The 23,227-nt window shown below is 39.8% G+C and overlaps 1 protein-coding gene across 1 annotated transcript in view; it reads left to right on the forward strand.

Moving 5' to 3' along the window:
• KYNU (kynureninase) overlaps nt 1-19,163 on the forward strand; it is a 53,774-nt gene extending 34,611 nt beyond the window's left edge. The window contains exons 10-13 of the mRNA XM_054636646.2: nt 11,925-11,977; nt 13,431-13,516; nt 17,291-17,521; nt 18,722-19,163. Of these exons, the coding sequence (XP_054492621.2) occupies nt 11,925-11,977; nt 13,431-13,516; nt 17,291-17,521; nt 18,722-18,874 (523 nt within the window). The 3' untranslated portion in view covers nt 18,875-19,163. The remainder of the gene's footprint in view (nt 1-11,924; nt 11,978-13,430; nt 13,517-17,290; nt 17,522-18,721) is intronic.
• The last annotated feature ends 4,064 nt before the right edge of the window (nt 19,164-23,227 follow it).

Raw genomic sequence — 23,227 nt, forward strand, 5'->3', positions numbered from 1 at the left:
GTCCCCCGAGTGCATGAAGCATCCTGTGCTAAGGTAGAAATGAACTGTTGCTTTGCCAAGGAGATGAGAGCAATTTAGCTCCTTGAGCTAATTTAGAAACCAAAAGTTAAAACCTCCCTTGGGAAGAGACTGTTTAGGAATAAAGCTATCGGCTAATTAGGCTTAATTGCATTGTCTTGGGACAAGTGATTTATTAGGCCAATCTAGACCCATGATGGGCCTGCAGGGGTGTGTTCTCGGATTCACCAACTGCATGGCAAATATCCAAGAGCATTTTTTAACTTTGGAGTGAGGCTCTGGGAAAAAAAAACGAGAGGTTAATGTGCACTCACATCATCTATTCCCATTCTTTTTCTTCGGCTTCTTTTATGTGTCTCCCATGATTGTCTCCTTGTTCTCTGTCAAGCATTTTCTTTCTCTCCTTCAAATCCTTCCTTGTAATTAAGCTGTATCTTCAAGCAATCTCATCTCTTTCCTCATTATAAGTGTTCTTGTTCTTTCCTTCTTGAAGGTCTTCGTCCTTGTTTTGTCACCTTTGCTCTGGTTGGATTTTAAGGTGATTGTAAAGGTGCTGTGTGTGAACTCTGCATCACCTATGGGGTGAATGAGGAAGAAATGTGCTGCTCTCATTCCCTGAGTGCACTCCCATGCATTTTTCCTCCTGGATCACACTCAGGGACATCACTTGGTGTGCTCTGCCGTGGTCCTGTCCCACTCCCAGCCTCGGGAATGAGAGGGAGGTGGCTCTGTTCCTTCCACATTTGCTTTCCCATCTGCAGTGCCTGGAGCTTTCTCATGGGTGGTGTAAGACACAACTGCTCAAACACATGAAAGGAGCCAACCAGCTTCGCCTGATGGAAAGGTGAATGTAGCCTGGGGGTGAGTCTTGCATCCTGTTAACTAGCAGGGAAGGGATCCTGGGGCTCTCCTTGGAGTCTGGATGGTTGCTGTGATTTTCCCTCGCATTTCAAAGGCCGTGTGTTGTTATCTGCCTGCTCTGTGTGCCTCAGTTCTCCACTTCCAGGCAGGCAGTTTTGAAAGCACTTTGCTCTGTCTTGATTTTTCCCAATATGACAAAGCAGCAAGCTTCCTTCCTGATTAATTAATTTACAGAAATGCAACTACTGGTATTACACACCTCTAAGAAAATGGAAAGAAAACCTTCTTTGCCTGCTTTGTTAGTAAGTCACAAAAAGAGGAGTTATTTATTTTCTTATCCATTCATCTGTGTGCTTCTGTAGCCACCTCACAGAACCTTTCTGTATTAGGGAGGAAAGAGTTTATTTTTAATGAAAAAAAACTCTAGTAAATCTTCTGTTGTTTCCACTAAGAGCTCGCTTACCTCTGTGCAGAAATGTGCTGGAACTAATGCAATTTTGCATCTGGGAATTTCCTACTAGATGTTGACTCACTTTCAGTGTTTGATCATTTTTCACTTTTTCTAGTTCAGAAATTTTGGAACTTTGTATGAAGCTTTCCTCCTAAGATTCTCAGTTAAACCTGTAGTCTGCACATGCCCTTTAAAAATGAGATTTGCTCGTGCTTTTGTATTGGTTCATTAGACCACAAAGGGAAACTGTGTCTAATTTCTCCCTATAGAATGTGCTTTGAGGTCATGGTATGGCTTCAAATTGCTCTAAGCTGAGAGCACCAGCTTGAGCCTTTATGCTTTTTTGTCATAAAGAGCCTTCATGGTTTTGAGTCATCAACAGTTTTCTCTCCGTTTCTGTCCCCCAGAGTGTGTTCCTGTAATTCTCAGCTCCATGTTCAGATGGGGGTTTGTGCCTGGGATGTCTCCCAGAGCTGTCTGTGTCCCTGACCTGGCTGAGCACCTCTCTGCCTTCAGCTGCAGCTCTGGGGTCACTCATACAGCTCATGTTGTGATTCATGTCCCAGCCAGCACCTGACTCAAACCATAAGCATTTTCAAAGGTCATTGCTCAGGTTAAGGAAATAATTCAGACTTGTTACTTTTTGCTAAGCTGGCATTCTGGATTTGTGCATGGGGGCATTATGAAATGGTTTTTCTTTCTTCTTTTTTTTTTTTTTTTTTTTTTTTTTGCTTGGTTTACCACTTGTGCCTATTTGTATCCACTTGTTCATGGGGTTTCTAGTCCTCATATTCCCTCTTTCTCCTGATTAAAACTTTCCAATACTCAACCAAGATAAGGCCTCACCAGGTCAGAGACCTTCATATTTTTCTTTTTCTTTTGTCTCCCTTAATCAAATCTATTTTATCTTAAAGTCCAGCAAAAGACATCCACAGCCTGCTGTCTTTTATTTCTTACCCATCTCCACACGTCTTGGAATCAGGAGCTTCCTAGAGGCCTTCATGACATATATTGTGTATTCTTGCCCACTCGCTGTAAGCCATCCTTCCTCTCACTTTCCATTTGTGAAATACTTATTTTCCCACCTCTTTGTCGCTGCTGGTCAATTTTTACTGTCACAGTGACTACTCCTCATTTTTCACCAGAGTAATTTTCAGTGCTTGCTGGCAGCTGCCTCTTGCTGCCTTCCACTGTGTGGAAACTGCAGGGCAGTTCCAGAGAGTTCTGTAGAGAGCTCACTCAAGTGTCTGGAGAGGAGTTTCTAGTGAGATGCTGGGAGAAACACAGAATCTTCCCTTTCCTTTTCCTTTCCCTAATTTATCAGTCAGCGTGACATCAATTCACTGATCTAATCACACCAGTGCAACAGTTTTGGGAAAATGTTAGGTTCTTTCTGCCTCATGCCATGAAAAAGAGCTGCTCAACGTGAAGAATCATTTAGTATTTTCTTTAGCTGTGTACAGATTATTGAGCAAAAATGGAATATTTTCCTACTGAAATCTAATTTTTCAGCATCCCTCTGTTTTCACTGACAGTTTTCTGAGATGATTTTTGAGCAACCCATTGTGAGCTAGTGCAGCTAGTGATTTTGTCAGTGTGTGTTGAAGGTCAGAGTTGCAGGTACAGTTATTTTCTGACAGGACAATAAGTCCACAGAAATGTCCTTATTTGATGCTTCTCACCTGTTTCTGCAGTGAGAAGAGCCTGGAGCTCCTGGACCTCATGTCAAACATGACATACTTACATTGGACCTCATGTCAAAGCTGTTTTAGACCCCATATAAATAAATAACATAAATTTAAGACTCTTAAATGTACGTGCTACTGAAAATTTGGGCAACCGGAGCCCAGTAAAGAAAGGCACCTAAGTCACATTGTTCTTGTTTTCTAGTGATGGATGGAATTTAATCTTTTTGAAGAGAAACTCTTTAAAATAACTCTGAAAGATGCACATTTCTGTTTTCCCTTAATTATTTCATGTCTTAGATTTCAGCTGAAAAGACTTCATCTGAGTTTTCCTCCTTCAGTATCACTTAGTAAATGTTTTGTAACACAGCTACTGGATTCTGTGGCAAATTTGCTGGCACTTGAAACTATGAATTCAATTAGTTCTAGCCATTGTCATTAAATCTCATCTGATGTGGATTGTTTCTTGTTTCAGGCAAAGAGCAGAGGTGATAACTTGCATTTTAGCTAATAAGGATTCTGGTATGATAAAGGTCTTGCATTAATATTGTGATTAGTCTATTCAGAAACAAGAAAGACATCCCAAATCTTAAAAATGTTACATTGTATTTCAGTCAGATATATTTATTGTTTAGAAATCTATCTAGATATCCTCCCCTGAAAGATTTATTCAAGGGATTGCAGAGACTGTACAGTTCAGTAAACACATCATAGTAATCAAAACTATCCAAATCTCCTTTAAGATGTCCCAGATCTTTAAAATTTTATATTGTATTTCAGTCAGATATATTTAATATTTAGAAATCTATCTAGATATCCTCCCCTGAAAGATTTATTCAAGGGATTGCAGAGATTGTATAGTTCAGTAAACACATCATAGTAATCAAAACTATCCAAATCTCCTTTAAGTCAGAATCCACATTTAAAAGTAGCTCTAGGAGGGACTGTTGCTTTCACTTGTTTAATTTAATCTGTTTGAAACAGCCTAGAAAAAAAATTATGGAATTCTTAAAGAATATAACATGATTTTTTTTATCACCATAAAATAATTGAGAGCTATTCAGTACTTTATAAAAATCACTGAGAACTTTATTAATATCTCCATGAGTAAATTGGCTCCCTGCTTGATTTTTAATTTCTGGTGTTAGGCAGAATATTCAATTTCCCCTTACTAAATGTGTGAACATACTGTTGGCTGTATTCCCCCTTTTCATATATCTGATATTTGGCCAGTGAAAGTGTTATATGAGCACTTTGTGATAATAGTTGTTCGTAAGCTGATTTAACAGTTTTTAATTCAACTTCATTAGCCTTAGGGGGTTTGTTTTTTTGTGAAATCTTCTCCTGGGATTTAATTTAGGCTCCCATTTTGTCTGCTGTTGGATCATACCTTTCTTTTGCCTAATCGTGGCGAATGAAATTATTGTCCCTTACCGCAAGCCCCTCAGAGGTTTGGTGGAGAGCTCTGTGAGGCTCCAAAGGGCCCTGATTGGATTGGCAGCATTGCAGCCATTCCTCTTCCTCATGCCCTGGCCACAGCAACTTGTTTCCTGCTACAAGACTGAACTCAATCTCCTTTTGTTTTGACCTGGAGGGGTAATATGGATGGACACGTTGAAATTGGTGTATTCCCACTTGTGTCGAGCCTAAAACACTAACAAGGTAAAAATCAATCCAGGAAGAGTGCGTGCACCCTCTGTCTCCAAGTAGCCACGAGCTGCAAATCACCTTGTGTTCCACTGACCAAACAGCCCAGGTTTTGCACCCAAGAGCCTCCCTAACTGTGGCAACAGTTTTGTTAAATCACCCACCTCGAAGAACAGCAAAGCTCAGGGAGCTGAGAGCTGCCCAGCTACTTTTGGAAAGAGGGTGATTACTCAAATCTGGAAGTTTCTTAATTCCATCCATTGCAGTTGCATAGTTAAGTGTCATTGTTTAAATTATGAGACTGTTTTTTCCTGGATTTGGGTCTTTGCTTTTAAAACTTGCTGCTAGGCAGAAAGTGAGTTTAGCTATTTTTTAAGCAAGACAAGCCTCAAAATAGAGGAGAAAAATTGTCTCCCTTTGGATGGTACTGAAAGTGCAAGCCTCTTAACAGAAGAAAAATGTCATGCTATTAGCCTCTAATACAATCACATTACTTTGGTCCTTTGACAAAGTAAAGCCTCATTGATGTTAAATATGAAAAGTTCCTACTTTCACAGTAGCAACTTTTCATAAGGAGTTTTGATTTTTTCCACTGAGTTCTAAGAGACTGGCCCATTAATAATATATGGCACCGCTAACAAGTCACATATGCTTAATAATTAGGAAATATTTGTAATGAGTTGAAAAGGGTAAGGAAAGCAGCAGAGTGTAAGCAAGTCCTAAACTACAGAAGTCTGAGGCTAATAATTACCTGGGCTTCAAAAGCTTTTCAAATCCTAACAACAGATCCTACTTAAAATTAACAGGCACTGCACAGAAGAGAATAATGAAACAAGTCCAAGCTTACCATTTGGGATAAAGGATAGCTAAAAAGATATAAAGGAAGGGAAAAAAAATAGGCTTTAAATATAGCTTCTGGCAATCTTGGCAAGGTTTTCTGAAGGAGACTGTGAGAGTTAGGTTGGAAATATTGCTGAAGTCTAACAGGGGTAGCTGCTATAAGTCCCTTAATCCCCCGTGCAAATCCTAGCCCTTATAGATATATACTGTGGGGATACTCCAGAACTGACAGCTTCTCAGTATGGGAAGAGTTTCACCCACACAAGGGGGTTAAAATCGTTGAATTCTTGATTTCAGTGATGAAAGAAGGAGTTATTTTTCCATTATTCTTTGTTTTGATTAAGCAGACCCCTCATCATCTCAAACATCGTTTGAAATGCCTTTTCTCCCTTTCAGTGAGCTGTCAGCAGGGAAGCTCTGGGTGAGAGCAGGACCCTGCTGGGGTGCTCAGTGTGGAGAGGGTGGGGTGGAATGGAATAACATTGTCCATCCACTTGGGTTTGTTTTGTTTCAGCATAGCTGTAAAATACCATGTGTAATTAAACAATAGAAATATTGATTTTTTAAATTTTTTTGAACCTTATCAGAAATGCCAGTTAAGTGATCTAGATCAAGAAAAATATTAGATTCTGAAATGAATAGAAACCTAAATTGGCAAGAACTTTGGAGGGTGAGGTGATAATTTGAGGAAAGGCTGGCAGGAGGGGAAAAAACCAAGTGACATCAGCTTTACCTCCAAATGCCCTTTTCTTATCTGCATATTGAAAAATCCTGCATAAGATGCTCCACATAAATCTTTTTCTTCATCCTTACATGGTCCTCATTGGTGAGTATGTGGGTACATTTAAACAAATATATTCTCATCCCTCACTGCAGAGTTAGAGCAGTCCTGAGCAGAATTCCTAGAGATGAGGGCTTGAGGCACGTAGAGACCAAATGACTCATCAGTGATCAGACAAGTCTGTGATAGCAAAGAAAATTGAAACTCCTTCTCAAACTCCAGCCAGTGAGCCAAAAAAATGCCATGTACAGCAACGAGCAGGTTTTTCTGTTTTCTTAGTTGGTGTGTGTATGTGTCATTCTATTTATTCTGAGGTTTGGCATTGAATCCAAAGAAACACAATCATGCTCATATGCTTGCAATAAAATTAATGCCATAGAAATGAAATTAAAACATATAAAAAATGCAATTAGAAAGCTGCAGTAAAATTAATGCAGAGCAGAATGCAAAGAGTTGAGCCCAGCTGTTGAGCCTGGGGACCAGGTCTGTGCTCAGAGGTTCTGCAGTTGGCAGATCTGGGCGAGAGCAAGGTAGATTTGAGGGGGTGAGAGAACTCTTTCTGTGAGTTTGGTTTTCTGGGATTGACCTTTGACTGAGTGCAGCAGCATTAGGAGATGCTCCTGCTGAGGACCTGAGCCCTGGGTACATTTTCTATCTCTATTGCATTACATGGAGCCCAGGAAACTGGAAGAATTTCAGCACCTCAGACTCAGAATATGGGAATAACCTTTCAGTTGAGTTGGAGATTCATATATGGATATGTTTTTGGGTTTGAGGAGCTGACTGTACCATTTTTTGGTTTGGGGTTTTAATTAATTAGCTTGGTTTGGGTTTTTTAATCCTGGAATTTGAAATATGAAAGCTTGGTCTTTGGTACCATCATGTTCTCCTAGGCAGAAGGATGGTGGTCCAGCATGGTCAGATGTGGATTGTTCCTGGCTCCAGGCTGGCTCCAGCCTCCAGGCTTTCTATGCCCTTTTGCAGTTTAATTTTTAAGGCCTCATGGGCGATTTTGTCACACATTTCCTGCTAAGAGAGTGATATTTAAGTCACAATTAACCTCTTTCCTCTAAGCTTGTGTGACAGTGTCTGTTGCTTGCCCATCTTAGGTCTTCAGGGTGCCTTGAGACATGGATGTGCTCCTCAACCAGCAGCTGTGCCATGGACATATGGGACTGCAAGAAATTAACTTAATGATTATTTCTGCCCCTTTCATTCTTTTCCCTGCACAAGGCTGCCTTTGCAGATGTAGCATAGGATCTGCCTGGCTCTGTGTAATGAACTTTGGGAGCAGTGACAAGTCTCATTAACTCCTCAGAGCTGATTCTTCCTCATGGCTGGAACAGTAGCATGAAAAAATCAAACAAATCTTTGCCAACACCTGGATGCTTTTGCAAAATTAAAGCAATGTGTGAATGAAGAGCTTAGCTGCCACCCAGCACTTACATCAGGTCCTTTGTGGACACAGCCTGGCCCCAAACTGCCTGTTTATGATTTGGCTTAATCCATCCTTTCATAAACATTACATGCTTTGCTGGTATATGCTCCTAATATAATCTAAATAATGACTATGAAATTTGCAGCTCGCTTTGTGACCTGAAAAGGGAGAGGAAACAAACTGCTCCATGCCCAGGGAAGCTGGAAGATGTAAAATCAAGTATTACAAATTTCACACTGTATTCCTGTAGCTTTTCAGCTTGCCTTCCTCTGGATGTGAAATGATTATCTCACACAATATAATGACAGGATACTTCAACACATTGCCCTGGACTGTAAAAGCTGGGCCACATTAATGGCATTTTCCCTGTTTTCTGTCTCTTTTTCTTGCTGAGAAGGGAAATGAGACCCGTGTTGCTCCAGGCTCTAAATTATAAATGAGTAGCATGATCATCTGTAATGCCAAAGCAAAGGTCAGAGGAATTTTTTTTTGTATTTTTTCTGTGTTCTTTAACTGGATCTTCTTTGATGTTTACACTGCACATACATCATGATCATTATATCCTGCACTCCTGCATCATTAATACAACTACAAATGAGAAGACTCAAGCTATGAACAACCAGTGCTTCAGTCTAATGCAGACAGATATGAAGGAGGAAAATGAGCTAAATAAAAATACTTATTGGAGGGATTGTTCCCTGGTGTAAATGTCCTTAAAGAGAATATGACTAAACAAGAGGATACTGTTCCTTTCTGTAGTCATTTTCCAGCCCAGCAAACCTTTGTTTATTGATTTGTAAAACAAGAGAACATTTTGGAATAATAAAAAAAAGGAATTTGAAAATCTTTCAGCAATATTTAATTATATTCTTACTTATTTCATGAAGCCAAGCTAATAACAGTTAGCTTTAAATATTATGTGGCACATGCCAAATTTCTGTGCAAAGACTGGAAGTGGCAGAATTCCCTGGGAAGGTCTCAGTATCAAACTGTGAGGACCTAGACAAGGTTGGATGGGTCCTTCAGCAACCTGGTCCAGTGGAAGGTGTCCCTGCCCCTGGCAGGGGTTGGAAAGAGATGCTTTTCAAGGTGCCTTCCAACCCAAGGCATTCTATGATGGCAATGGTTTTATTTGAGGCACAGAATGGAACAATCCATTTGAAAGGTTGTTTTCTAACAGAAGTGGGCTTTTAAGAGCATGTTCACCTTGCAGAAAAAGACACAGCTAGTTTGGCACTAGTTTACTCTCATTATAGGTATGGTTTCTCAATGGATTTCAATATTTCAAGTATGCTTTTGCTCCAGGGTGGAGAGATGTTCTCTGTGGAGGGGTTCCAGGAGCATCTCTGCTGACCAGCCTTGGGAGGCTGCTGGGGGGACTGGCAGCAGGGTGCTGCAACCAAAACCTATCCATCACTGGGATAACTGTTTTGATTAGTGATGTGTTAAAACAAGGGCTCAGTTTGGATAAATTTGCATTTTTTAATTTGTAGTGGAACATTTGCTAAATTAGACCTTTATCTCCTTAGATGCTGATTTTAACACACTTCCTACAATGGGTTTTATCTGCCATGGGAAGCATGACAGTCCCATTGCTAACATGTTTAAGGTGTTTTTAATCACAAGCACATCATATATTGCTTTTCAGAGCCTTCCACTTTATGTATTTTGCCAAAAATTATGGGTTGGAATTCAGAATCTATTTAGATCTTGGTGCCTTTGTTTTTGAGGCAGGAACAGTTGAAATGGCGACTGCAGTTCAAAATGCTCACTTTGCATGCAGAGTAACAACTCTTTAATAAGAAATTTTACTGCAGTAAGTTAATGTGCAGTTTTATTGCCTATTATTTTTAGTGAGCACTTATAAAGTGTTATGTTTGGGGTTTAACACCTTAGCTCTCTCCCATCACAACAGGTTGAAATTTGGCATAGCGGTGGCAACCTTCATTTCAAAATTTTCACAGAAAATTGTAAACAGCAAATCGCTATAATTTGTGAAGATTTTGTTAATTTCCACGCTTTGAAGCCTGTCAGCTTAAATGTCAAATAACATGACATCCATATGGACCATTAGATCAATGAGAGTGTAGGACCAGAGCTGCCTCAAAGTGCACATCCTGCAGTGACACCTCTGAAGTTCTAGAACAGCCAAAAGAGAAAAAATAAAAAAGAGGAAAAGCAAATTGTCAGATTATGGTAGGAAAGGGCAAGACAGCTAAAACTGTCTTTTTTAAAAAAATCCTTCATTCTGTCATTTTGGAAAAGTTTTGAAATTTCACTTTCCAAGTTGCCTCCGTGGTGCTGCAGCTGAGATCTGGGTTGAAGCCAACTTCAGAATTAGTGAGTTTTGAGCATTTGAAGTGCAACCAGGGAGCTTTTCATCAGCCCTGATCTGGATAATGGTCTGATTGATCTTTATTTTGTCTTTGCTGTCTGGGTGTGGTCCAAGTGGAACATAGTATTGTTTTTTCCTTTTCACAGACTATTTGTCCAGATGTTTTATTTCCTTTTGAATTTATTTTCTGCTTCAAACCTTTGAAATTCATAGAATGTGTGTAGACACTGATATCAGGAGATTGTTGCAGGAACATGCAATATTCAGGGTTTTCAGTGCAATGTTATCTATGTATTATAGAGTTCCTATAAAATAACTGAAATATCTTTTATGATTCAAAGCATCAGTAACACAGTCACTTGGGCAGAGGCTCTGTTGTACTTTATTTGGGGTGTATTCATTTTGGCAATGTAATATCTCATTTAAAATGGATGTATATTGCACTATTAATTTTCATGGGTCTCAGAATAATAAAAACATCATGCAGCAATAAAGAAAAAAACATCCTTTTCTGTAGAGCCTCTGTTTAGATGCAGCTCACAGAAGTAAACATAAAACCTGTGTTGTTATACAGTAATATGAACTACTTTATTTTACACTCTGCAGTATTCATATAACAAGTTTCTAACTCAAATGTGGTCTTAATTCTGCAGAGCTCGGCTCTTTTAGGCAAACTGCAGAATGCTCCTTTAGGGAGGGGCCATGACTTTCTTTTCCCTGTTTGCTTCCAGGAAGGCTGATCTACTGTGACCTTTACATACAGATTATTTTTATCATTACAAGTTTTGCCAGGGCTTCACTCCTAAAATTTTGCTATCTGGCATAGGTAAAACTGAGCAAAGCCTTGGCAGAAATGGTGTCCAACATGTCCAGTTCTGGACTGCTGAGAAGTTCAGGAAGGAGTCTGTGATGGGGACTTCTTGATCTTGTAAAAGCATTAATACAGGGCAATCTCAAGTGGGACTGGCATTATTAATCACTGATATCACTGTGTGCTGAGATAAGAAGTGGAGAACCCAAGGGAGGCAGGGAAAAAGTCCCTGATTTTGCAATATTGGTTTCATCTGCAGTGCCCTGGCAGTAGGTGATCCAGTGCATCCAGCTGCTTTAGAAAACTGCTTGTAGCAATGCCCTCACACATACTTTCCACTAAATATGAGTTAATAATGTAATGTCATTTTAACATCCAATCTCAGGCATATTATTTTTTAAATAATTGTATGTTTGTTTGTTTTGTTTTGTTCTGTTTTCAGGAGATGATCTTTAAAAAGGGAATATAGTATTAAACTGGTTTGGTTTTTATTTTAAAGAAAGTTTTTTGCAGAATAAGTTTAGTTCAGGAAAATAAGTGTATGCAGAATTAACAGTGATCTCACAGTAAGGGTGAGGCAATGTCCACAAGACCTTTCCAAGGTCTTATTTGCTTGTTGCTCACCAAAAAGTCCTTTTCTTGGTGAAACTAAGTCAGATTTTATAACTCCTTCTAGCTTTCAATATTCATTAAACTAAGTTTAAGAGCAGGAGAGAGTGTTTTGAATTTAATGCCTTGGAACCAGTGGAAATATTTCTGTACTATTTTTTGTTTTGTGAAGTGAATTCAGAGAAAATGGATATTGTTAAAATCAATAGTTAATTGAAAGATGTGATGTGTTTTATTATTTGCAGTAAAAGAGAAATTCTCAAATTGTAATGTTAAGTTTTTAGTGCTAACTCTTTATAGAATTTATTTCATTTTTATGTCATTGTTAGAAATAAAATGTATTATTAGAAATTTATATATTGCTCAATATTATATAATTCTTAACACTCAAAGCTAAATTGAAAGATATTAAGATTTCTATTAATTTATTTTCTTTAAAAAATCTTAGGCTAATCGGCTGGTGGGGCCATGACTTCAAAACAAGATTCCTCATGGAAAACAGTATGTATTTATACACTCTCAATTTTACCTCATTTGATTTATTTATATATAACCACCTTCAGTTCTGTAGCACTTTGAGGAGAAAGGACAGAACTTTGCATTTCCTCATCCTCAATATGTGAGGCAGTAGAGTTAACAAAATAAATGTTGGAATAAATTTGTGTGTGGGCATAAGGGTTTGACTGTCTGCTCCTAGACATTTTGCTGAAATACCTTCAAAAAGCAGATATAGAATATGGATGAAACTTTCAAAGTATCTCAGTGAACTAAATTCATAAGTCTCTGAGGAGCAAGGATCTGCTATCAGTCACTGGGCTAATATTTTTCTTCAGGATTAGTTCCACTGGAATTAATGAGAAATTTAACAAATTCAGGTAAGGCAACCTGACAAAAGTCATGAAATCCCACTAATGTTTCAGCATCTCCAAATTTTCTGCACTAGGGAGGGATGGGTTATAAGACAAACCTGCTCTGAAATAGCGTTTATTGTCCCGACACAAAATGAGAACTCCTTTCCAAATCTGACAGCTAGACTGCTCAGCTCCAGTTTCAGCTATGGCAGAGAGAATATCCTGGGGGATCAGGATGAGAAAGGTGCTTTTTGGTTTGATTGGTTGTTTTGTTTTTAATATATTTTTAATTTTCTGTGGCAGCGCCTGTTGATGTGGCTTTGGCTGGAGAGCACCTCTCTAATAGCCTCAGTCTGCTCTTTGTTTTCAGACCAAATGCAAGAGAGTGGCACTATGGAAAGCCAGCAGGAGATACAAATTGCCTTGAAATACCGCTAGAAGAAGAAAAAAACCGTTGTTTTTTCATTTCCATGAGCAGTTTACAGGGGAGAAGTTGGGCATTATAAAATTAGCCAGTCTGCTGTGCGTGAAAAGCATTTCCTCCGCCGCGCCCTCCCGCTCTGGCGCTGGAGCGTGAAATATCAACGGTGACACAGAACTTACAGTGAGGCTTTTGTAGATTTATTAAATAGATTTCGTGAAATTTCACAGCCCAAAGTCTAGGCAGCTCCTCTCCTTGGCCTGAAGCTACACTTAGCTGCATATGCAGCCTCCCATGTGTCTCATCAGCTCAATAAAGTGAAGGAACGTGATTCCTTGCTCCGCGTGAGCGTGCCTCTGCTGACTTGGAATTCCTCTGCCTCGTGCCAGCCTTAAAAGAGATTCAAGTGTAAAGGTGGTTTTAGCACACACCATTTAAACAAATTAATTGCAGTCCTCTGGTTCCCATGAAGCTGCTAATGAGGTCTTCTGCTGGATAAAATTGGGCTTCTCTCGAAGTTGAAAGTATTAGCTGGGAATAGATTACTATTTCCTTTTAATGGCCGATTCCTACGGGCCACATTAGGGAAATATTTTACTGCGTGAGGACAGACTTCAAGATAAGGTCCAATCCATTAAAATGAAGAAATCAAAAACACTAATATAGGTTATTCATTTTCCAGAATTACAACTAAGTGAAGGAATTAATGGATTCCGGTTATCAAATCCTCCAATTTTACTGGTCTGTGCTCTGCATGCCAGTTTAGAGGTAAGTAATTGCTTCACTTTGAGCCTGAATTTAAGAGTACAAAAATGTTTAATGAATGCTACATGTGTTATTGCTGTCTTCCTTAAAGAAAACTGTGAAATATTTGAACATGGAAGGGGTGAAGTAATGAAAAGCAAACAAAATAACCCCACAGCCCTGAGAGACCAACGCCTTTAATGAATATGCTCATCTCCCCATGTCTCTCACAAACTCTGCTGGAGAACCCTGAGTTGGACCAGCAGTATTTGAGTTTTGCACCTCCAAATCTGAACTCTGGCAGTGTGTTTGTCCCTGCTTTTAGGAGCTCAGTACAAACAGCACCTTTATCCCATAGAAATATTCAGGGCTCAAAATCACAGAATAATTAAAGAAGAGATCTCCGAGGTCACCAAGTCCAACAGTGCCTTGTCTCAGTACTGCTCGTGGGAAGGATTATGCTCAGCATCTTCCTGCAAAGGAATCATGTAAGTCTGAGAAGTTGCATTCAGAGCTGCTGCTTCATATATTCCACCAGCAAAGCAGACTTATATCCATTATGAAAGAAAATTAGGTGTCCTGGCTGTACTGGATCAGCACTGATCAGATGACCCAGTGACTCAAGGAACCTGTCCTGCCTTTGGTTACAAGCAGAAGAGACCCAAACTATCAGCAAATGTTTCCTAAAGAGGGAATCCATGAGTGTGGCATAACTCCAAGCTGTCTTTTCTTTCATTGAATCATTAGTTTTCTAGTGGTCAAAGGAGCAGAGCCCCATCTCTATCTATCTATCTGTCTGTCTGTCTGTCTGTCTGTCTATCTATCTATCTATCTATCTATCTATCTATCTATCTATCTATCTATCTCTGTGTGAATCACTGACACTGTGGCTGTGGGAAGGGTAATCCTGCCATGCAGAGCTAATTCCACCTCTGAAGGTGTGATCCATGTGCTGAAAGCCTCTGATCTGCTTTGGAGAGCACAGCCCACCCCTGTCTGAGGGCATGGAGCTGTTCCCCAAACACCTGTGTTTCATATCAAGATGATTCAGCATTTCCCTTTAGGATGGTTAACCTCTGAAACAGGACTCAATCTCTGTGGCTCAAAAAGGTGGTGTTACTCAGATTTACCTGCTGTATGCAATATAGTCTACTATAAAATCAGCCTTCAGCTGGTTTTCAAGGCAGCCTTGAGTAGCAAGGCTTTGCCACCAGCACAAATGGCAGACATTTTTTTCTGGTTAGCATTCCATTAATTCTAGTGGAATGGCTGAGCTGATGCTGGAACAAAGAGCAGGGTCCACATCCCTCTTCTGTATTTACTGAAAAAACAGCATCTTAAGCAAACAAAATCAGAAAATTGCCAGTTATGATCTCTTCATCTTACATGCAACACTGAAGGACTGCAAAGGGCACAGCCATGCTTCTTGTTCCGCCTGACAATTTAATTTTTTTTTAGTCCTTAAACATCCACTATATTGTTTTAAACTTTATGTGACCTTTGAGATAAGCTGAAAGCTGTTCTGCCATGACCCAGATTGTGAGTGCTCGGGTTTGTGTGGGCTGGTGTCATTTAGCCCACTGCAGGGAGCCTGGAACAATGAGGGCTGAGCAGTTTCCACTGCCTCCCCTTTCCCTGCCCACATTACCTTTTGGCACAGCCAGGATTTCCCAGTGCTAATTGCTCTAATACAGTGGGAAACAAAGTAGTTTTCATGTCTGGCAAGAGATGGCTAGTGAAATTGCATGCCACCTTCACTGGGACACATTAAGCAGAAGGCAGTGTTTCCAATGGAAACAATGAAAACTGCAAGTGTTAATGGATGTTATTCCTCAATAATGCTTAAAGTGACTGTTATGGCACTAGCTGCTGCCTTTTATGGAAAAAAGGGGAGCGCTCTACAGACACATTTTAAAGACCTTTTTCAAAAAATTTCACCCAGGAGCCCAAGTATTCCTTGCACAAAGCCTGTGGAAGCAGATTTTTGCATGCAGCCTAAGGAGATCCATCCCTCATACTCCTGCAAATCCTGGAGGAATAGGAGGCAGGCCTGTTTTCCCTCTAGAAATGCACTGAACAGTCCTGTGTCTGCTCTGCCTGCCTGGGTGGACAGGGAAGCACCTCTAGATTTCTGTTGACCTGTGCAACTGCTGACTGCTGGTGGCTCTGGTCCCTGTCACATTTATTCCCTTGCAGAGTCTGTCTTACAGCATCCACGTTCCATTTCACAGGAACAAAATGCAGGGGTTCTTGGTTTTGTGCAGCATCTAGTGGCTGTGATAGCATCAAGGAGTGAGATTTGGGATGTTCTATAAAACAATGATTTCCAGATGCTGCTGGAAACCAGACTTTGGTATATTTTGAGTAGGATTTCTCAGGTACCTCTCTTTATCCTTTTCCAGGTTATGATAGAAGTAATCTTAAAATTGTTACTTCTCTAGTGTGGAACAGTGATTTCTTGAGAGTGAAGATCATGGATTTTCATCCAGGGCACTGCATTGCCTCTGATTTGCAGTTGCTGTCAGTGGAGGGAGAGCTGTCCACGAGCATTGATGTGCCAGGATGTGATTTGAAGTGGCTCTTGGGCACTTGCATGTTTGCATCCTTGTCATTTTGCCCTGCAGCTAATTCCATGGGGAGAAGGAAAAGGAGGTTTGAGGAAGGCAGGGGTAAATGGTTTCTGGGGTTGCATCCCCATCACTCCCTGTAATGGAGCCTTTCCAGAGCAAAAGCAGGAGCTGTCTCACCTTCTGCTCCCAAACTCCTTTACCACATTGGTCTTGTTTGTGTGGCCAAAGAGCACTGCCATTTTCAAGCAGTCATTTTTGCGTATCTCATGATATTTTGAGAGTCTGAAACTCACTGGTTCTTGTAGCTGTGCAGGAGCACAGAGCTATTGAAAAATAATGCAGTGAATGTGCTTTTTTTCTTCATGTGGACCAGAGAGAGTGAGCCTGCACAGGACTTAAAGTCAAAAGCCAGTATACATGTATATAAAGTCAATGTTAGTATACATTTTGTGCTTTCACAGACAAGAATCTCTACACCAGTCGTGATGTTTCAGTCTTGGCCCTTGGATTTGGTTAGTAGAATCATTTAGTTTGGAAAAGACCTCTGAGATCATTGTGTCCAACCATTAAACCAGCCCTGCCAGGCCCACCACCAAACCATGTCCTCAAGTGCTGCCACACCTACGTGGTTTGGAGCACTTCCAGGGACAGTGATTCCTGCCATGGACAGCCTGTTCCAGTGCTTGACCACGCTTTTTGTTAAGAAATTCTTCCTAATATCCAAACTAAGCCTGTCCTGGTGCCACTTGAGGCTGCTCCCTCTTTTCCTATTATCAGTTGTTTCCTGGGAGAGGAGACCAAGCCCCACCTGGCTACACCCTCCTTTCAGGGGGCTGTAGGGAGTGAGAAGGTGTGTATTAAGGGTACATGCAAGAGAAAACTTCCATGTGATTTTGAGTTTCATTCAGCACTGTTGCACCTACAGAGGATTTATGGATTCTCTTTAGACATGCAGAGGAATGCTCTCTGAGCAAACTGGCTTTGTGTGCAAGTTATTTCTGCAGACACAGATGTGTATGAAACTTCTAAACAGTAAGCACAAATATCTGTCATTATCTAAAGCATAACATTACCCTGTGTTTTCCAAAGCCCAATCCTGCCATGTTTATGTAAAGTGTCTCTCTGGTGTTACTACTTGATTCCAGTGATAATGTATAGAGAAATCTTTATTTCCTTTTCATTTTCTACAGCAACACATTCTCATTCTAATGATTTCAAATCATCACAGGTTTTTAGCCAAACTACAATGAAAGCATTGAGGAGGAAATCTGTTCTACTCACTGGTTACCTGGAATACCTGATAAAGCATTACTACAGTGAGGACAAAACAAATCCAGAGAAGCCCTTTGTAAGAATAATCACACCATCTCAGATTGAGGAGAGAGGATGCCAGCTCACTCTGTCGTTTTCCCTTCCAATCAAATCTGTGTTTAAAGAGCTGGAGAAGAGAGGAGTGGCTGTAAGTAAATCAAACTTCATCTTAACAAGTAACAAACTATTAATTTGCTTTTATTCAAATGTAGTGTCATATAAGGCAAAAACCCACTAGGACTGTTGACGATTTCTTACAATTTCAATTTTTACTTGTGCAAGCAGTCAAATACATAGAGTTATTTTATAAATTATTTGTTGTATTATTTGTTGCTGTATTGCCCTTTCACTGTTGACCTATTTCCAGTAGTTCTGGAGTCACTGCTGGGGTTAGAGCTGGATCATGGGTACATTAGGATGGGAGGCGCAGCTACAGATTTACATGACAAGGAACTCTGACCCTACATCAGTCCCTTTCTTGATCCACAAGTGGCCAAAAGCTTTGTGAGACCTCGAGATGGAGCAATGGAAAAGCTGCCATTTCCCTAGAGATGTGTTTTAGCACTCAGAAAAAGGAGCCACTTCCTTGTAATGGCACAGTTTCCATCAAGCACTGCTCCAAAAGAATAAAAGTGAAATTTAGGGCCGTACATTGGGTGATTTAGATGTGCTGGGAGGTGAGGCTGATAGCATAATGCCATATAAATGAGATATCAGTTTTATTTCTGCTGGTCACTTGTCTCCCCAGAGGGCACCTCTTTTCGGTTACGTATGCTGCTGCTTTGGTGCTGCCAGGGAATTCCAGGAACTCCTGCTTTTAACAGGGCATGGGCCTCACACAGTTGGCTTGTCTTTGCAATGCAGTGATATTTTTCAAATATAAGAGATTATTATATTCAGGAACATGTTCAAATCACAGTGAGGGGAAGAAAAATACTGCAATGCCTGTGCCATTACCTGTATCTTTGGAACAAGACACTCACATACTGGAATGGGGGGCTTTGTGCTTTTTTTTTTTTTGTCACCTCCGTACCTCTTCAACTCTGGGTTGCTGTAGGCATTAAAGTGGATTTTGGGGCTACATGGCTGGTTTGAAGCCCTCAATGGCACTGCTAAAGTCTTGCCCATCCTGAGCTTTGCATCATTTTTTAGGCAAAACTACTCTTCTTACTAAATTTTTCACAATCGTGCTCCTCACTGTAGCTCTTTGAGCGTCCCAAAGGTTTTACATGTGGTCCTTGTCAGTCCAGTCATTCTTCCTTGAAGACAAGTTGTGGCATGTAAAAAATGCAGCCTGACAGACAAGAAGTGACCTGAATTTACTGAAGGTTCCCTCTCTGTTTTGCAGTGTGACATGCGAGAACCAAACGCTCTTCGCGTTGCCCCAGTTCCTCTCTACAATTCCTTCCTTGATGTGCACAGATTTATTGAAATCCTGGGATCTGCAATTACATCTTCAAAACAAACAGCAAATAATACTGTGCTATCTGGTTCTTATTGATGGCTCAGCTGTACCTTTTAATCTATTTCTGACTAAGATGCATTTATCCTGCTGAGTGATTCTTTGCTTTGAGTAGACCGAGCTATACCCCATGCAATTTGCAAAAAAATGACTGTGCTTGAATAGTTATTTACAACAGACATAGTTTTATTAAAGCTCATATTTCCACTCTGCTTTGACTTTGACTTCATGAATTAGTATGCTTTGTATATTTTAATGGGGCTCTTCTTAAACATTTTATGTAGTTTTATTACATTAGCCTTGAGAAGCATGGAAAAATTGCTATCAACTAGAACAGGGATGAAAAAAAAATCCCTTCTTTATTATAAAAATTATGCATAATAAAATGTGAAAAATAGACAAATCACCAACTGTTAAAAGATACAGTCCAATTTACATTTTTAATTTAGTAATTCTATTTAAAGCACAGGGTATATTTGAAAAGTAAAAGTTGAACAATTGTTTCAAAACTCCTGACTGCTGCACACCGAGTTTTTCAAAGGGCCCAATATTTTGAAATTTTGCTTTAATGGATGATTTAATTGAAGAACGAATTTCCATGGCAGATACCTTCTTTGGTGTGATACAGTTGGCCAAAACAAACCACTTTATCTTCTCTAGGTAGTCCTGTTGGAGAGGAGGAGCTGGAGGAAGCTGAGTGGAGTTGTAGACCCGTGTAAGGCAGCGTGAAGGGCTGTAGGAGCACTCCCTGCAGCTTTAGTGAGGCTTAGTTGGGATTAGGCAAAATGAACCCTGAGCTCTTTAAGCAGCAGCAAAACATCTCATTGTTAGCTCACCGTGTGGCCCGAATTTTTACAGAGATTTGCACCAGGCAGGCAAGAGCAACGTAGAAAAACTGCTTACATTTCAGCAACTCTTTATCCAAAGTTGTTTTAAGGCATAAATAACACCTTGGCATAATTGGCAATTAAGCCCTAAAGTCTGCAGCTATTCACGCAGCGTTTTCCAAGAATCAGCTGAAACTGCCTCTCTGATGATGCTCAATGTGTCTCATTTTTGGTATGAAACACTCAGAAAATTACATCCAGTAGTGCTTTGAATATGTGAAGGGAACCTGTAATAAAGACAGGGACACACTGGTGTGGTAGAACAAGGGAGGTGGTTTTAAACTGGAGGAGGGTGGATTTAGGATAGAAATAAAAAAGCAGTTTTTTACAGCGAAACAGGGAGGTGATGGGTGCATCCCTGGAAACATTCAAGGCCAGGTTGGATGGGCAGCCTGCTCTGGGTGTCCCTGACATGGCAGGGGGACCCTTTAAAAGGTCCATTCCAACCCAAACTGCTCTGATTCTGTGTTACTTTTTATTCTACTTATCAAGTGGGGAAGGATTTTAGGAGAGTGAGGTCTTCTCTGGTTTCTCTTGGAGCTGCTTTGTCTGGTTGAAACTTTCACACCCTTTGAGCACCTCCTGCAGCACAGGGAAACCCAAGGGCCTGCACAGCACCTACCTGATCTCTAAAATTCCCCAAAGATGTGTAGTGTTAAAACCCTTGCTGCACTGATGCCTACTTTATTAGTTGTAATATGCAGGGTAAAGCTGAAAGAACTGCAAATACAGCATTTGTTGGTATTTTTAGCGCTTGTGAAGAGAAAGAAGAGCTCCTTTAACCAGAATATTGTTATAAAGAATAGCACAGGAGTTTTAATCAGCTGGAAAGCTTTGTCTCACTCAAGAGGTTTTGATTGCACTGACGTCATCTCTCCTCGGTTCAGCTGAGCTGGATCCTGTTGCAGGCCAGGTATCTATGTTTTTGTGGGGTTATTTTTGTCCTTGCACCTGCAGCTCAGCTACTTCATCTGGTCTCAGAGAAGGGCCGTTTTCCATAAAGTGACAGTTGATGCAAAAAGCACTGAATATAAAAGTGTGCAGGTCCACAGTGTTGAAAAGGGGTTGAACTCAGTGTCAGTGCCTTTGCAGCACTTGTGTGCAAATGCAAGCTCACTCTAACATCTTCCCATTAAAATTAGGCAAGCCTAAATTCAGGTATGGATGTAGATCATATTGTAAAATATCTTATTCTAATATCATCTCAAACCCCAGAGGAGTAAGAATTCCAAAATCTCTTTCTAAATAGCATCTAGACCTCAGGTTTGGACAAGCTGTCTTTGCAGTTCTGGGGAGATAAACAGTGAATTTTGAGAAGTTTGAGATCCGCCTTTGATTCACACACTGTGAAAATAATGTCTTGTGTCTCAGAGGAAGGTGAATCACATAGTAGGTAAGTACTGAATATATGCAGTTCAGGTTTCAAAGACTAACAGATTAATAATAAAATATTTGATAATATTTTATCTTTTAGTGTCATTTCAGGCTACAGGTACAAATATTGACTTTACAAATATGTATTTGTGTTCCATTTGATGGACTTGATTAAATTCAGTGCATCAAAACTCACTTATTTCAACTATTTTGAGTTATTATCTTTTTGACTTGTGATAATAAAACTGAAAGCTCCTTGCATTTATAGGCATATATATATATAAATAAATTCAGAAAATTATTTCCAAAAAGTGAGGGAAGCCTGTATTGCAGTTTATTCATTTTACTGAAACAAAATTGCAGCATAAGCAGCAGTTTCACATGGTCTTTCTCTACCTGAAGCAAAAGTTTTGCAAAATGAATAATACTGGAAGTTAACATTAGGTGTCAGTATTTTACATATTATTTAGCAAAAGAATATCAAGGGAAAGAGCTTCTGTGAAAAAAAAAGAATATTGCAGTCTGCTTTTTCAAATGCTTTAAGTTATCACGGTTAGAGTAATATCAGGAATAATTATGTGTGAAATAATTAATTGTATATACCCCGAATGCTTCTTGCTAGTTACATCTCTGATTTAAAATTCAATACTAAGTACCACGGCTTTCTAATTGTGATAACATTTCATTCTTGGATTGTCTGAAGAAATTACATTTTTCAAATTAAACTGCAGGACATGAGGATCTGGAGATGACAGAAAATTGATACCCAGGTAGAGTGAGAAAATGCCTACAAAATGAAGGCAAATGTGAGTATGCAGATCCCTGGTTGTGTGTGATCTTTTTCAGCACAACAACATTTAAAAATGCACAGAACTCTTAAGCTCACTGCAATTGTTGAAAATATGAGGAAGAAATACCATGGGATCCATCTGTGCATTTTTAACCCTGTTCTGCCATGGGAACACCAAAGACAAGGCAAAGTCTCCCTTCACAAGCAGCAGAGGCTGCCTTTGTCTTCCAGAAGAACAATATAGTCTGATGGAAGGAAAAGGCATGGCACAGTTATTTTTTCATCTGAGCTTGTGGCATTACTGTGGCTCCTTTGAAGAGCTTAAATCCCAAAAAGTCATTGTCTGACAGGGCCCACCTTGATTTCAATTTACCAGCAAATTATTATACATTGGTAGATTAAGCATGAAAGATGCAACAAATGATGGAGGATACTAAAACAAAATAAATAACTTTTTAACCTGTGTTAGATATTCCCAAACAGAACTGGGTACAGTGGGAATTCCCTGCGAAATTCCAGCCCCTGGGGTAGGGATGGGCTTTAGTTGGGATCAAAAAGGTGAAGAGAAACATTTTGGGGCTAAATCCACAGAGGGGCCTGACAGGATGCGTTGACATCAAAGCAGCCACATCAATATTTTATTTTAATACCTTTCCCTGAGTCACAGAATCGCTGAGGTTTTAAAAGAGCTCCAAGACCATTGAGTCCAACCACTCACCCAGCACTGCCTTGTTCACTATTATAATGAAGCCATGGCGAGGTAGGTGTGTTATTTCCTGTATAAAGTGTGTATAAAACATACTTCACAGGGAGCTGTCCTGCCCAGAGACCCCCCCAAAACCTCTGCAGGTTCTCAGCTGAACCTCTGGGCACTGAAGCTGGTGCAAATATATTTCTGAAAAGCTGCTCACTCTCTGAGACCAGCTGAGAGACAGTTCTGCATCGTAAGCTTAAACTTTTGTCAATATTTGTGAAATATATTTAGACAGCTTATTCAGAAATGAGTAAGTTATAGATCAGTAATTCATACTTTTTATATCCCGAGTTTTTATTTCCTAAACTTACTCTTCTAAGTATCGTTTTATGTTTCTAGTTAAATATAAGTGAGAATTGATTGGGGTATTTCTCAATGGAATTCTATCTTTATTTCATCATAATTGCTTCATATTTGAATAATGACAGATGAACTACTTCATTCAATTGCAGTTTTAAGGCTTTGAAGTCACAATAGCAGCAAAGGATTTAAATCCTGAAACCATTATTATGGCAGAAAAGACATCAGGGAAAAGGAAAACTTATGGTAGTGTAATTTTCTAGACAGAAAATTTCTTCTGCGGTTGC

The sequence above is a fragment of the Agelaius phoeniceus genome, chromosome 7, assembly GCF_051311805.1.
Source record: "Agelaius phoeniceus isolate bAgePho1 chromosome 7, bAgePho1.hap1, whole genome shotgun sequence".
Lineage (NCBI taxonomy): Eukaryota > Metazoa > Chordata > Aves > Passeriformes > Icteridae > Agelaius > Agelaius phoeniceus.